This window comes from Sorex fumeus, unplaced genomic scaffold, assembly GCF_029834395.1.
Source record: "Sorex fumeus unplaced genomic scaffold, SorFum_2.1 ptg000050l, whole genome shotgun sequence".
In the NCBI taxonomy this organism is placed as follows: Eukaryota; Metazoa; Chordata; class Mammalia; order Eulipotyphla; family Soricidae; genus Sorex; species Sorex fumeus.
Window position 1 is genome coordinate 18,708,814 of NW_026606107.1, and position 13,773 is coordinate 18,722,586.

Sequence of the window (13,773 nt, forward strand, 5' to 3'; positions counted from 1 at the left end):
AACTTTAGTGTTTCTGTGATTTCTGTTTTTACCCTTTCATTTCTTATCCACATTATTAAAAGTTTTCCCTTTTGTTTTTTGTGATTCTAGTTAAGAGTCGATTTGTTGATCTTGTTGATTCTTAAAAAAAAAAAAAACAGCGTCTGAAACTCTTCTTAAATTTGTGTGTGGAACCATAAAACTCCCTGAAGAGCCAAAGCAATCCTCAAAGTTGATTAAATATCTCAAGAATAGAGCAGACTCCATAAAATATTTTGAAGAAAACATAGGAAGCTGTCCTCAAAAGAATGACCACAGCAGAAAAGACTATAAAAACAAAAATGAACAAATGGACAAATAAGACTACTTCAAATAAAAAGTTTCTGCACAGCAAAAGAAACTCATAGCTATAATAAAAAGACACTTAATAGGAGAAAATATTTTCACACAATACGTGAGATAAAGATAATATCCAAGATTTACAAAGCACTCAGAAAACTCAACAACAGAAAAAAACCAATAACCACATCTAAAACTGGGGTGAAAATATGAACAGACAACAGACAACAGACAAGAAGACACTGCAGATGGCCAATAGGCATATGAAAAAGTGATCACTGTCACTCATTATTAGGGAAATGAAAACCAAAACAAAATGAGGTATCACCTGATGCCACTGAAAACGGAACACACCAAAAAAAAAAAACTAAATTATTGGTGGGGCTGTGGGGGGAAAGGAACTATTATCCACTGCTGACAGGAATGTTATCTGCTTCAGCCTCTCAAAAAAAAAAAAACAGAACAGAATTTTTTTGGAGATTGCTCCAGAATATAGGAATAGAACTCCCATATGACCCAGCTATTCCACTTCATGGCATCGACCCACTCCCTCACACCCAAACACAAAAACATTAATTTCAAAGTATATATGGGTATATATGGATACCTATGTTCATCACAGCACTCAATACAATAGTCAAGATCGGGAAACATCCCAAGGCAGCCCAGAGTCCAGGAAAAACAAACCTCCCACAGCAAGAGGAGCACTATATGGGCCTTCTAGAAGTGCGTGGCTACATAAGCAGCTGCACAATACTTACCCACTCCATAACAAACACTGAGTACAACTGGAATATGGCGATAAATTCAGTCCTACAAATGAGCACAATTGGAAAGTAGCAAAGACCTCCACTACTCTAAAGATGATAACCATGAAGACTTAATCAGTAATAATCTCTATGATAAGGACTTTAGAGAGGAAATGTTGATGATGTCTGAGGAGCTCAAAGAAACAATGGGGCAAACAGCCAATAAAATACAGGAGTATATGATAGCAGAAATGAGAAAACTACAAGCAGAAATGGCAGAACTAAAGAATCTTGTAGGTGAAATGAAAAACTCACTGGAAGGCTTTGGCATCAAAGTAACAGCATCTTAGGACAGAATCATCTCCATGATAAGCTGCAGGAAACCTCCAGACAAAAGCAGAAGATGGGGGGAAAGCCTCAAAATTAATGAGCAGCAGACAAGTGACCTCTGGGATGAATTCAAGAGGAAAAACCATAAAAATCATCAGGGTCCCAGAAACCAAGGCAGGAAATTTGGATGAAGAAGCAATAGACAAAGAGATCATCACTGAAAAGTTTACAAAATTCGACAGTACATGTAGCCAGCTTCAAGAGGTCCAAAGGGTACCAGATAAAAGAGACCCAAATAAAAATACTCCTGAACACATCCTAATCAGAATGACTACATGAATTGATAGAATACTGGAAGCAGCACTATCAATGATGGAAATCACATTCAAAGGCACATTATTAAATTTAAAACAGGATTTATTAAATAAGACCTGCGGTCTAAAGACAATGGTGGGATGATATAGTAACTATATCAACATTTACTATGTATATTTATAAATTATTTACATATACATATGGGCTGGAGCAATAGCACAGTGGGTAGGGCATTTGCCTTGCACACGGCTGACCCAGGTTTGATTCCTCCGTCCCTCTCGGAGAGCCTGGCAAACTACCAAGAGTATCCTGCCCGCATGGCAGAGTATGGCAAGCTCCCCATGGAGTATTTGATATGCCAAAAAACAGTAACAACAAGTCTCACAACGGAGACGTTACTGGTACCCACTCAAGCAAATCAATGAACAACAGGAGGGCAGTGCTATAGTGCTATATTTATATATACACTTAATATATATATACATATATATATGAGTGATGTAGGTCAAACAGGGTGCCTACCCCCAGCAGCTACTTGCTCCCACAAGCAAAAATGGCCACCATGGCCCCAGCCAGACTCCACTGTCTTAGGACGGGCCTCACCAAGATATTAACCTGCTGAAAATTTGGGTAGCAGGTTTTGTGACTGAAATGTCCAAGCTGTCTCGGGACAGGATGAGTTACATTCCCCCAACCTCACTGCACCTCTGGAAGCCCTGGCAGTCACATCTAACACCCAAAGCCTCCACCCTGTTGCAAACAATAATGCAAAAAAGGAAAGAGAGAGAGCAAGAAAAGTGCCTGCCACAGAGGTGAGGTGGGGGAAGAGAGGATCGAGGGAAACTGGGGACAGTGGTTGTGGGAAAATGGCATGGGTGGAGGGATGGGTGTTGGAACACAGTATGACTGAAACCCAATTGAGAATAGCTTTGTGATGGTCTATTTCAGAGTGATTCAATGATAATAATAATAAAAAAGAAATTATCACTCTGGACAAGCACAGAAAGTAGGTGACCTTTCAGTATCTGTACTGAAGCCATAACGCCCCAAAGGAAAGTGGGAGAGAGAAGAGAGAGAGAGAGAGAGAGAGAGAGAGAGAGAGAGAGAGAGAATGCCTGCCATAGAGGTATGTGGGGTGGGAAATGTACACTGGTGGAGGGATGGACGTTGGAACACTGTATGATTAAAATCCGACCATGAACAGCTCTGTAACCAACAGTGGTTCAATAAATAAATAAATAAGGGGGGTATGGCAGTTAGCCTAGAGGAGCCATGATGGTCAAAGAGGAGTCAGTTATTTAAGGCTTTTGTTAGTGAAAGATCACCTGAAAAAGACAACTCTCTAGGGTCTATGAGAGTGATCAAAAAATGTCACATACCTTTTTCCCCATGTTTCATTGTTGGTGACTCTCATTGCAATTTTATGTTAAGAAACACATGGAATGTGTTGCTTAGTAAAAATTTAATTATTAAAGTTGTCAACTTTCAAAAAAAAGAATATGACAAAAGTTGGAGATCATCTAACCAACAAGCAGAATTATTTTTATCTAATTTTGAATTCAATATATAAGTACTTCCACCATACCACAATATACAGGAAGATCATTTTTACTCTCAGTACCTGTGCATGCTTCATATTTTTAATTTTATTTTAATATACATATAGTTAAGCATATTGAATTACAGTGATATACAGCTACAAAGTTGTTCATGATTGGGTTTCAGTCACATAATGTTCCAACACCCGTCCTTTCACCAGTTTCACATTTTTATAAGAAATATATTGTGTGAATATAGAAGACAGAAAGGTAGGAAACAAACTTTCTAAAGTTAGTGCTAGAGAACATACAGTGGATCGGGCCCTTGCCTTGAATGCAGCCAACCCAAGTTCAATCTCCAGCACCCCATATAGTCCACTGAGCATTGCCAGCAGTGATCCCTGAGTGGAGATCCAGGAATAAGCCCTGAACATCAGTAGGTGTTAGCTAAGGACAAAAAAAACCCCAAAATAATACACAGAGACCCAGCATGGTACTGGAATAAAGACAAACCCTCAGATCAATGGAACAGACCCTCAGATATATGGTTAATCTTCAATAAAGGAGCAAAAATATGAAGTGTAGCAAGAAAAGCCTCTTCAAGAAGTGGTGGTGGGAAAAACTGGTTGCCCACATGCAAAAAAAAATGAACTCAGCCCTATTTCTAATGCCACGCAAAAAAGATAAAGATGGATTAAAGACTTGAATATCAGACCCAAACTCATGAGGTACAAAGAGGAAAACATAGGCAGAAATCTCCGTGACACTGAAGCTAGATGCATCTTTAAGAATGAAATGCCAATAACTACTCAAGGGGAAGCAAAGACAAACAAGTGGGACCATATTAAGCTTCTGCACTTCAAAAGAAATGAGGGCCAGAGTACAGAGAGAACTCAGAGACTAGGAGAAACTATTTGCCCACAACTCATTCAACAAAGAGTTAATATGTAAGATATTTAAAGCACTGATAGAACTTTACAGGAAAAAGACATCCAGCCCCATCAAAAACTGGTGAGAAGAGATAAAGAGAAACTTCCTTAAAGAAGAAATATAAATGTTCAAAAGACATATGAAAAAATGCTCTATATTAATTAGGTATATGGGAAATTCAAATAAAACCAACAATTAGATATCACCTCACACCACAAAGACTGGCAAACATCAAAAAGAACAATAACCAGTGTTGGTGTGAATGTAGGGGAAAGGGGAACCTCAGTCACTGTTGGTGGGAATGTTGCCTGGTCCAACCTTTTTGGAAGACAATATGAACATTCCTCAAAGAACTAGGTATTAGGGGGTATGGTGCCGCCAGCAGGTCAATCTGTACTTGTGAGGTGAGTGCATCAGCAGCATGATGGCACCGTCAGGTTTTCAGATACCCCAAAATTGCTTCTGTGCCTTTGGCCAGACCCCAAAAACTTGGGGCAAAGTTTACCAAGAAAGCAAACGACCAAAAGTTAGGTATGTGGGAGACACACCCACAAACCACCTCCAGCTCAGCTATATAATTGGAGGCATGGCCTCTCTGGTTCCCGATTGAACTGCTTAACAGCCATGATCCCAGAGACTCAGAAATGAATCTCGGAACCCAAAGGCTTCTTGGCAGAAATGCATCCTGTTCCTGCAGTAGGTTACTGATGCTGGGACACTCCAGGTGGGAATAGGTTTCGTGCCTTGGCCTGTTCCCCCTGATGGCCCAGTGACTGCCATCTTAAGGAGGTCACTGGACAGTCAGGTTTGTGCCTGCAGTGACGAGAGATGCGGGGCCTCACCAGATGGGGGTGGAACCCGGCCCTTTCCTCCCCATCCCAATGAGACCCCAAGTCACCACTTACAAACAGCCTCTCTGGCTCCTGATCAAGCTGATTAACGGCCATGATCCCAGAGACTCAGAAACAAATCTTGAAACCGAGTGGCTTTGGGCAGAAATGCATCTGGACTGCATACAAGGTGGCTGTCACCTCAGAGCTTATAGGAAAGCCAGGTATGAGCCGGAGGTGATGGGGCAACTGCAGTCTCATGGGAAGAGGGGCGGTACCGGCTCGTCCTTCACGCCCTACCGAGGTCACAAGTTGCCCCCCCACGAGAAATAGTACAGGGGTTAAGGCACTTGCTTTGCATATAGATGAGCCCAGTTTGACCAATACCACATGGTCCACCAGGAATTGTTATCTATCCAACAAAAACAAGAGCACCAATTCAAATAAATATATGAAACCTCATGAGTTAACAACAGTACCTACAATCAATATGGAAACTATACAAGAAAAATTGTGCTTTAAGGCATATGTGACATATGTATATAAACATGCACACATATCATTATATATAATTGTAGAATATTAAGTCATAAATAAGAATGAAAGTTTGCCATTTGCCTCAGAGATAGACCATTTGGGCATTTATGTAAAACAAAGAAAAAATGTTATAAATCATATGATTCCCCTTGAACTTGGAATCTTGAGAAAGGGGGCAAGGGAAAAGGAGGAGTGTGTAAGGAGGAAACAGGGGCATAAGGAGAGACACACAGTGGGATAAGAAAGGGAAGAAGGAAAGAAGCCTCCAGATACAGGGAACAAAACGGTGGTTACTAGCAATGGAGAACAGACAAAAGGTACTAATTTCTAGTTATAAAATGTCATTTAAATGTAATGCACAGTATTGTGGTTATGGTTAATAGTATACTGTATATTTGACAGTTGATAAGGAGAAAAATTATAGGTTCTATCACAGGAAAAGATGTAAATATGGCAATGGGATATTAACTTGACTCATTTGGTGAGCATTTTACAATATACAGAAATAGTTATTATATTACATTTTAAACTAATATAGCTTCAAATCTGGGACACAATTCTTAACAAATATGATCGTGGATAAATATTATTCAAAGGAGCATCAGTATAGTTCAACAAAACTCACTGACTTACTTGTACATAACCTAGTGACATATTTTTGTTCTGAGGCCACACCCAGTGCTTGGGGGTTACTTCCAACTCTGTGCTTGAGAGATTGCTTCTGGTATACACAGGGGACCATATGGTGCTGGGGATTGAATCCATGAATCCTGTATGAAAAGCTTGTGCTCAGCTCACTGAGCAATCTCTCTGGTCCAACACTGAGCACTTTTTATTTATGTTGGTTAATATGATTGACATGGGCTGGAGCGATAGCACAGCGGTAGGGCGTTTGCCTTGCACACAGCCAACATGGCCGATCCGAGTTCGATTCCTCCGCCCCCTTCGGAGAGCTTGGCAAGCTACCGAGAGTATCTTGCCTGCACGGCAGAGCCTGGCAAGCTACCCATGATGTATTCAATATGCCAAACACAGTAACAACAAAGTCTCCAATGGAGATGTTACTGGGCCCGCTCGAGCAAATCGATGAACAACGGGAGGACAGTGACTGTGACAATATGATTGACAGTGTTAAGAAAAATATACTGGGGCTGGAGAATGCCTTGCATGCATTTGATCTGGTTCAATTCCTGGCATCCCATATGGCTCCCCAGCTACACTAGGAATTATCCCTGAGTGCAGAGGCAGGAGCAAGCTCTGAACACAGCTAGGTGTGCCCCACCAAAAATTAAAAATTCCCTAGGACCCCCTCATCTGATGAGAAAAATACCTAAAGTACAGACACTCAAAAATAACTCCTAGTAGTTTTCTTGATTAATGTATATGTAACTAATGTGAGTCATTTAAAGATACTTAAATATTGGGCCGGAGAGATAGTACAGGGGATGAGGTGTATGCCTTGCAAGCAACCAACTCTGTTTTGATGCCTAGCACCACATAGTACACTGATGATTCAGGTGCAGTCCTAGAGGCCTCTAAACACCACCGAGATAGCCCGGGTACTCCTGGGCAAAACAGGGCCTGAGCAGAATCATCACGATCACGACCATCCTGTTGTTTGTCGATTGCCTCGAGCAGGCCCCAGTAACGTCTCCTTCGTCCTAGCCCTGAGATTTTTTTTAAAGTGCCATATTCAAGGCTCTTTCAGGGTTAGGAGAATGAGACCCATCATTGTTACTGGTATTTGGCATATTGGGTATACCACGGGGAGTTTGGCAGACTCTGCCGTGTGGGCAGGTTACATTCGGTAGCCTGCCAGTTTGTCCCAAGTAGGAATGAGATGATAAGATGTCACGCAGCCGCGAATGCGGCCGCACGCTTCCGGGAGCTGAGTGTGATAATCTCTGGATCCTGGCCGTTGTTGGGGTTACACGGCAGTTGGTGGGTGTAACTGTCAAGCTACTGGCAGGTCCAGTCCCAAACCGTGCAGGCTTGGAGATCTCAGCCCCGGGTCCCACACACCTGGGTTCCTCTGCCAGTTCTTTTATGCGTGAGGTTCATCCAAGTGTGTGGAGAGTGGTCCCAGCATGGCCTTGGCTGGGGTCTGGAGGTCTTCAGCTGATGGGCCCTGGTGCGGACAGTCAGGCCCAGGGTAGGAGACTCTGCCTTGTTCTCTCCCGGGAGCTGAGTGTGATAATCTCTGGATCCTGGCCGTTGTTGGGGTTACACGGCAGTTGGTGGGTGTAACTGTCTAGCTACTGGCAGGTCCAGTCCCAAACCGTGCAGGCTTGGAGATCTCAGCCCCGGGTCCCACATATGAGCAGAATCATATCCTTTGGATTTAACACTGAGTTGCTGGCCTGGTTGACTGAGAATCACCATGGGGCCACCAGCCTCCTGAGCGACTCTTGGGATTCCTCCAAAATATACTAATGGAATACTAATACATAATGGAATACATACATAGTTATTATTCTATTTACCATTACAGAACAAAGTAAAAGGGACTAAACTTATGCTTTCATGAATGTTGTATGTTATATTCTTATATACACTTATATTCTTATATTCTTATATTATATTCTATATTATATTAGTTGTATGTTTTCACCCTACACTAATTGTGATCGTATAACTTAGATATTATTATCACTATATTTCAAATGACAAAATTGAGGATGAAGAGAACTGAAGGGTTAGATATCACTGAGGCATAAGCCAAGTCTACTTTACCATTTTATGACATCATACTCCAAAACTATCATATAACTAGAGTAGTAGAAACTAATGTTTAAAATGTATATAGGGCTGGAGTGATAGCACAGTGGGTAGGGCGTTTGCCTTGCACACGGCCGACCCGGGTTCGATTCCCAGCATCCCATATGGTCACCCGGGCAGCACCAGGGATAATTTCTGAGTGCATGAGCCAGAAGTAACCCCTGTGCTTCACCGGATGTGACCCAAAAAGCTAAAAATAAAATAAAATAAAATGTATATGAATAATTCAGTAAATTAATGTTTTTCCAACATGTTCATTTTGACCTCACATATGCAAAGCAGTGCATGCTCTACCACTAAATACATCGCCGGCCTCTAATATATCATTTAGATAAACTTTCACAACAACTGCAAATTATGCAGAATAGATGCTAATAAAATATCATATATAAGTGGAGAAGCTGAAGCACAGAGAAAAATTATAGTTCAGCATTTTCTTTTTGAAAATCAAGGTTATAATGAAAAAAATAACAACAAATTAAATCAATTACACATAAATGCAAAAGTTACTCTTATTCCGCAACAAAACTGGAGACTAACACCCAGGAATGGCTGAGATTAGTACCAGGAATTTTGTTCCATGACTTGAAGGCCAGCCACATGTGCTAGGTGAAAAGGAAGCTCAGATAGAGAAGAGAGCACCAAATAAAGGGTGTTGTGGAGATCCTCCCAGGGTGGGAGAGACATGCTAAAAGTAGTTTATAGACCAAACATGATTGCCATTCAATGCCTCTCTTGCAAAACACAGTACCCAAAAGAAGAGAGAGAGAACAAGGGGGAATGCCCTGCCACAGCGGCAGGGTGGGACAGGGGGGATGGGGTGTGGGAGGGATGCTAGGACCCGTGGTGGGGGAGGATGGGCACTGGTGGAGGTATGGGTACTTGATCACTGTATAACTGAAACCCAAGCACAAAAATTTATAAGTCTATAACTGTACCTCATGGTGTTTCACTAATAAAAAAAATGATAAAAAAGTTATTCTTATTCCTATAACATATACTCTAAACCAAAGATTGTTGAACTTATTTTCCAATTAATTGCTTACACAGAGGAGTTACAAACTGTTTTACATAGGTGTAGTTACAAATCACTTACAGGAAAGTAGGTTTCCACAATTTCAAAATTCAGAAATCCAATTACGATCCAAACCAGGAGGGTAGCAATGGAAACAATAACAATAAAAGGAACAAAGTAGCCACTGAGTTTATCTGCAAACTGCTGTATTGGAGCCTAGAATTAAAAAAATTAAGTTATAGGTATATTAAAGTCTCTTTTATAATGTGCATATTTGGTACTGAGAAAGAACATTTTAATAACTTGACATTAATTCAACTGAAGTTGGTCAAAGAAAAATATAAAAATAATAAAGAATTTTACTGACTTTGAATCCAAACAAATTTTCAGTTTCTCCCAGGGATGTTACCTTTGATGTCTGTGCCTCCTCCACAAGTTTGACAATTTGAGAAAGAGTTGTATCAGCTCCAACATGGGTTGCACGGATAAGTAATGATCCATTCTGGTTAATGGAACCAGCAATCACTGTGCTGCCAGTTTTCTTAGCCACAGGCATGGCCTCCCCTGTTAAAGGAGTAAAAATTATTGGGGAGTTAAAAAAAAAACCTTGAAACGCTAATTTTATCAATTGTCAAAAACATCTAGAAAGGGGATTCTCTATGAGATAGAATTTGGACAAATGCATAAGTGAAAGTTGCCCTCCTTTCTTCCTTTATGCTAGTTTTAGGCCAAATTTAGGATTAAATACCATAAACTGGAAAATCACAACATGTTAACTCTTACTATAGAAATTATTTTTTCTCTTCCACCTTATTCCTAGATCATTCGTTTTTAACCTGTTCCCAAGGTGCATTTAGAAATGTGTGAAGTACTTAGATTGAAAAACTAGGGGGGGGGGGGAAAGCTAGGTAGATAAGTTGGGCATCAGGGGTACATGCTAGCATCATATGCCCCTCCCTGCCGCAGTACCACTATAAGTAGCTCTAGGAGGCCAGAGAACCTCTGGGGTGGACTGGTGGTCTCTAGCACTGGTAGGCTGAGATGTAGGACACTGCTGGATTGTAGCACTGACCCATCTAGGCTCATTGGTCAAGTGTTGCCCGGAGTGGCTTCCAGCACTGTTTGAGGGTGCTCTTCCCACCAAAAAAAAATAACACGTAGGGAATGAAGTACTGATACTCCAATTTAGTGTGCCAGGGATGGTGACACTAAATGTACTACAATGTATGGGACAGTCTTCTAGAACTAAGAATTGGCACATTCAAACTTGCAATAGCATGCTTATGAAACATTAAGTCATAAGTTACTTATATATCGATCATAAACCTCTAATAGCACAGTCTTGAGTGTTGAGGTAGAAAAGGTGCTATTTGTATGTGTCATACAATGACCTTAGTTATCTAAAATGTGTAAAATACTCTCTTAAAGCAAACTTTTATGTAGAATACCTGTAGCCCTATCTTAGCAAAGACTAGTACATTTTTTAGAGCAGGAAGATTTTTTAAAAATAAAATAAAAGAAAAAAAAGAAAAATAAGAAGAAAAAAAACGGGGTTGGAGTGATAGCACAGTGGGTAGGGCGTTTGCCTTGCACGCAGCAACATGGCCGACACAGGTTCGATTCCCAGCACCCCATATGGTCCCCTGAGCACCGCCAGGAGCAGTTTCTGGGTGCATGAGTCAGGAGTAACCCCTGAGCATCGCCAGGTGTGACCCAAAAAGCAAAAAAAATAAAAAATAAAATAAAATAAAAGATATTTATTTCTTTAGGACAATTTGCTAAAGACTAGTGAGCTTTATAGAGAAAAGACATAAGTTCCTTTGGTTTTGTCAAAAGAGCAATACTTTGGGGCTATAGTTAGCAATGCCTGGGGGAGGACATTGCTAGAAAGATGCTCAAAGATCACTCCTAGCAAAATTGCGGGTAAATGTGGTACTGAGGATTAAACTGGAGCTCCAGCATGCAAAGCATGTGCTCTAGCTATTTGATCAATCACCCTAACCCCTGTTTAACTTATTTTTTAATTTAGAGAATGTAGGTTTATAAGAATATGTTTTTTTAATTTGTGTTTAGGGGCTGTACCTGGTGGTGCTCAAAGGTTACTCCTGGCTCTGTGCTCAAAGGTCACTCTGTTACCACAGGGATCAAACTGGGGTCAGCACATGCAAAGGAAGCACCTATAGTATCTTATATGGAAATACCCTATAGTAGTACCTATAGTACCCTATAGTATCTTCCATCCCTAAGATTTCCTACATGTTTTATAAATACAGTTTCAAATATCTTCAAAATATGTATTACAACACAGCAACCACTACCACATTTTAGAAATTAACAGTTCTCAGCAACTGACTTAATACAGTCTTTAAAAGAACACATCTTTTTTTCATTCATTAACTCATTTCATAGTTACTAGAAAAAGTCCTACATTTTTCATGTCTAGGCTTCATTAACACTTAATATTCATTTAACTTTCTTAGAATGCTCTGAAAGAACATACCTGTGATGAGAGACTCATCAACCATAGAATGCCCTTCAATGACACGACCATCCACTGGAAATTTTCCTCCTGGAACCACTTTAACAATGTCTCCACGTTGTACAAGTTCCACATCCACTTGTTCTTCACTGAATATGAGGTAACATAAAAAGTGGGGGGGGGTGACAAAAAAGTATCATAATGATATGTTTCTCACACTGATCTGTCCATGTAAATGTTTTAGTTTGTGTCGAGTTTGTAGCTCCATAATTACAACTATCAAAATGCTAGAGACAGCATTTAAACCGGTAACTGTAATTTAGCCCCCCTCACTGTTGGGGGGAAAGCTCAGTATTTAGTGCAAATGGGCAATCTAAATAACTGTTGAATAACCATTGAGTGAAATAAATATATAAGTCTTAGGAAATAGAATAATGGCAGCTGAAGAGATAGTTCAAGGTAGGGCACTTGCCTTGCATGCCTTGCATGACCTAGGTTCAATTCCCAGAAGCCCATATGGTTCCCCAAGAACTGCCAGGAATGGCAGTTGCCTTGCATGCCTTGCATGACCTAGGTTCAATTCCCAGAAGCCCATATGGTTCCCCAAGAACTGCCAGGAATGGCCTGTGAGTCTAGAGTCAGAAATAAGTTCTGAGTATCTCTAGGTGTAGTCCCCAAAGCCAAAATAATAATATTATTAATAACATTTTAAGCAAATACTTTATGATCATATAAATGAGAAACAGATCTATTAAACCTTAAGCTCTAGCTCAGAGGTTATATGTAACTCCATAGTATGCATACAAGTTCAATGACACCACAAAGAATAAAGACAAACAGAATATGGAATGCTCTAAGGACAATTGACAGATGTTTCTTTAACAAGAAAAATGTATGGAGAGGGAGTAGGAGGGTGGAAACATCTGTTAAAAAACATGTCAGGGAGCTAGAGAGAGAGAGATCAATGGGATGGAGCTCACGCTTTGCATATGGGAAGCCTGGGTTCAAACCCTGGTACCAAATGGTCCCCTAATCATCACCAAGAACAATCCCCAAGCACAGAGCCACAAGTGGCCCCTGAGTATCACCAGATATGTTACAAAAACAAAAGCAAAAAAGCATGGTAATCAAATGCAATGCCATACAAAAATCATTTGAATTTTATATCACGCAAGAAAAAATTGAGATTATAAACTGTGTATTAGAAGATACTGAGTACTCAGTATGCATTTTGTCAGATTCAATAAGGTAATACCATTATTTAAGAATATGTTCTTCAGAGGGTAAGGTGCCGCCAGCAGGTCAATCTGTACCTGTGAGGTGGTGCAACAGTAGCCTGATGGCACCTTCAGACTTCCAGATACCCCAAAATTGCTGCTGTGCCTTTGGCCAGACCCCAAAAACTTGGAGCAAAATTTACCAAGAAAGTAAACGACCAAAAGTTAGGTATGTGGGAGACACACCCACAGACCAGCTATATAATTGGAGGCATGGCCTCTCTGGTTCCTGATCAAACTGCTTAACGGCCATGATCCCAGAGACTCAGAAACAAATCTCGAAACCCAACGGCTTTTGGCAGAAATGAGTCCCTGCAGTAGGTTACAGGTGCTGGGCCAACCCAGGTGGGAATAGGTTTTGTGCCTTGACCTGCTCCATCTTGGCGGCTCATGACCGCCATCCTCCAGAGGCCGCTGGACAGTCAGGTTTGGGCCCACAGTGACAAGACATGAGGGGCCTCACGGGACGGGGGTGGAGCTGGCCTTTCCTCCCCATGATCCCAGAGACTCAGAAACAAATCTTGAAACTCTGCGGCTTTTGGCAGATATGCGTCCAGATCCTGCGGTTGGTTACTGTTGCCGGGTCCTCCCAGGGGGGAAAGGGTGCTGTCCCTCCACCTGCTTCCCCTTGGCGGTTCAGTGGCCGCCATCCTCCAGAGGACATTGGACAGTCAGGT

The 13,773-nt window shown here is 41.1% G+C and overlaps 1 protein-coding gene across 1 annotated transcript in view; it reads right to left on the bottom strand.

Moving 5' to 3' along the window:
- Nucleotides 1-13,773, bottom strand: part of ATP7A (ATPase copper transporting alpha) — a 131,277-nt gene that overhangs the window by 44,755 nt on the left and 72,749 nt on the right. The window contains exons 11-13 of the mRNA XM_056124115.1: nt 11,841-11,968; nt 9,750-9,904; nt 9,422-9,556 (exon numbers count right to left, since the gene is read on the bottom strand). Of these exons, the coding sequence (XP_055980090.1) occupies nt 9,422-9,556; nt 9,750-9,904; nt 11,841-11,968 (418 nt within the window). The remainder of the gene's footprint in view (nt 1-9,421; nt 9,557-9,749; nt 9,905-11,840; nt 11,969-13,773) is intronic.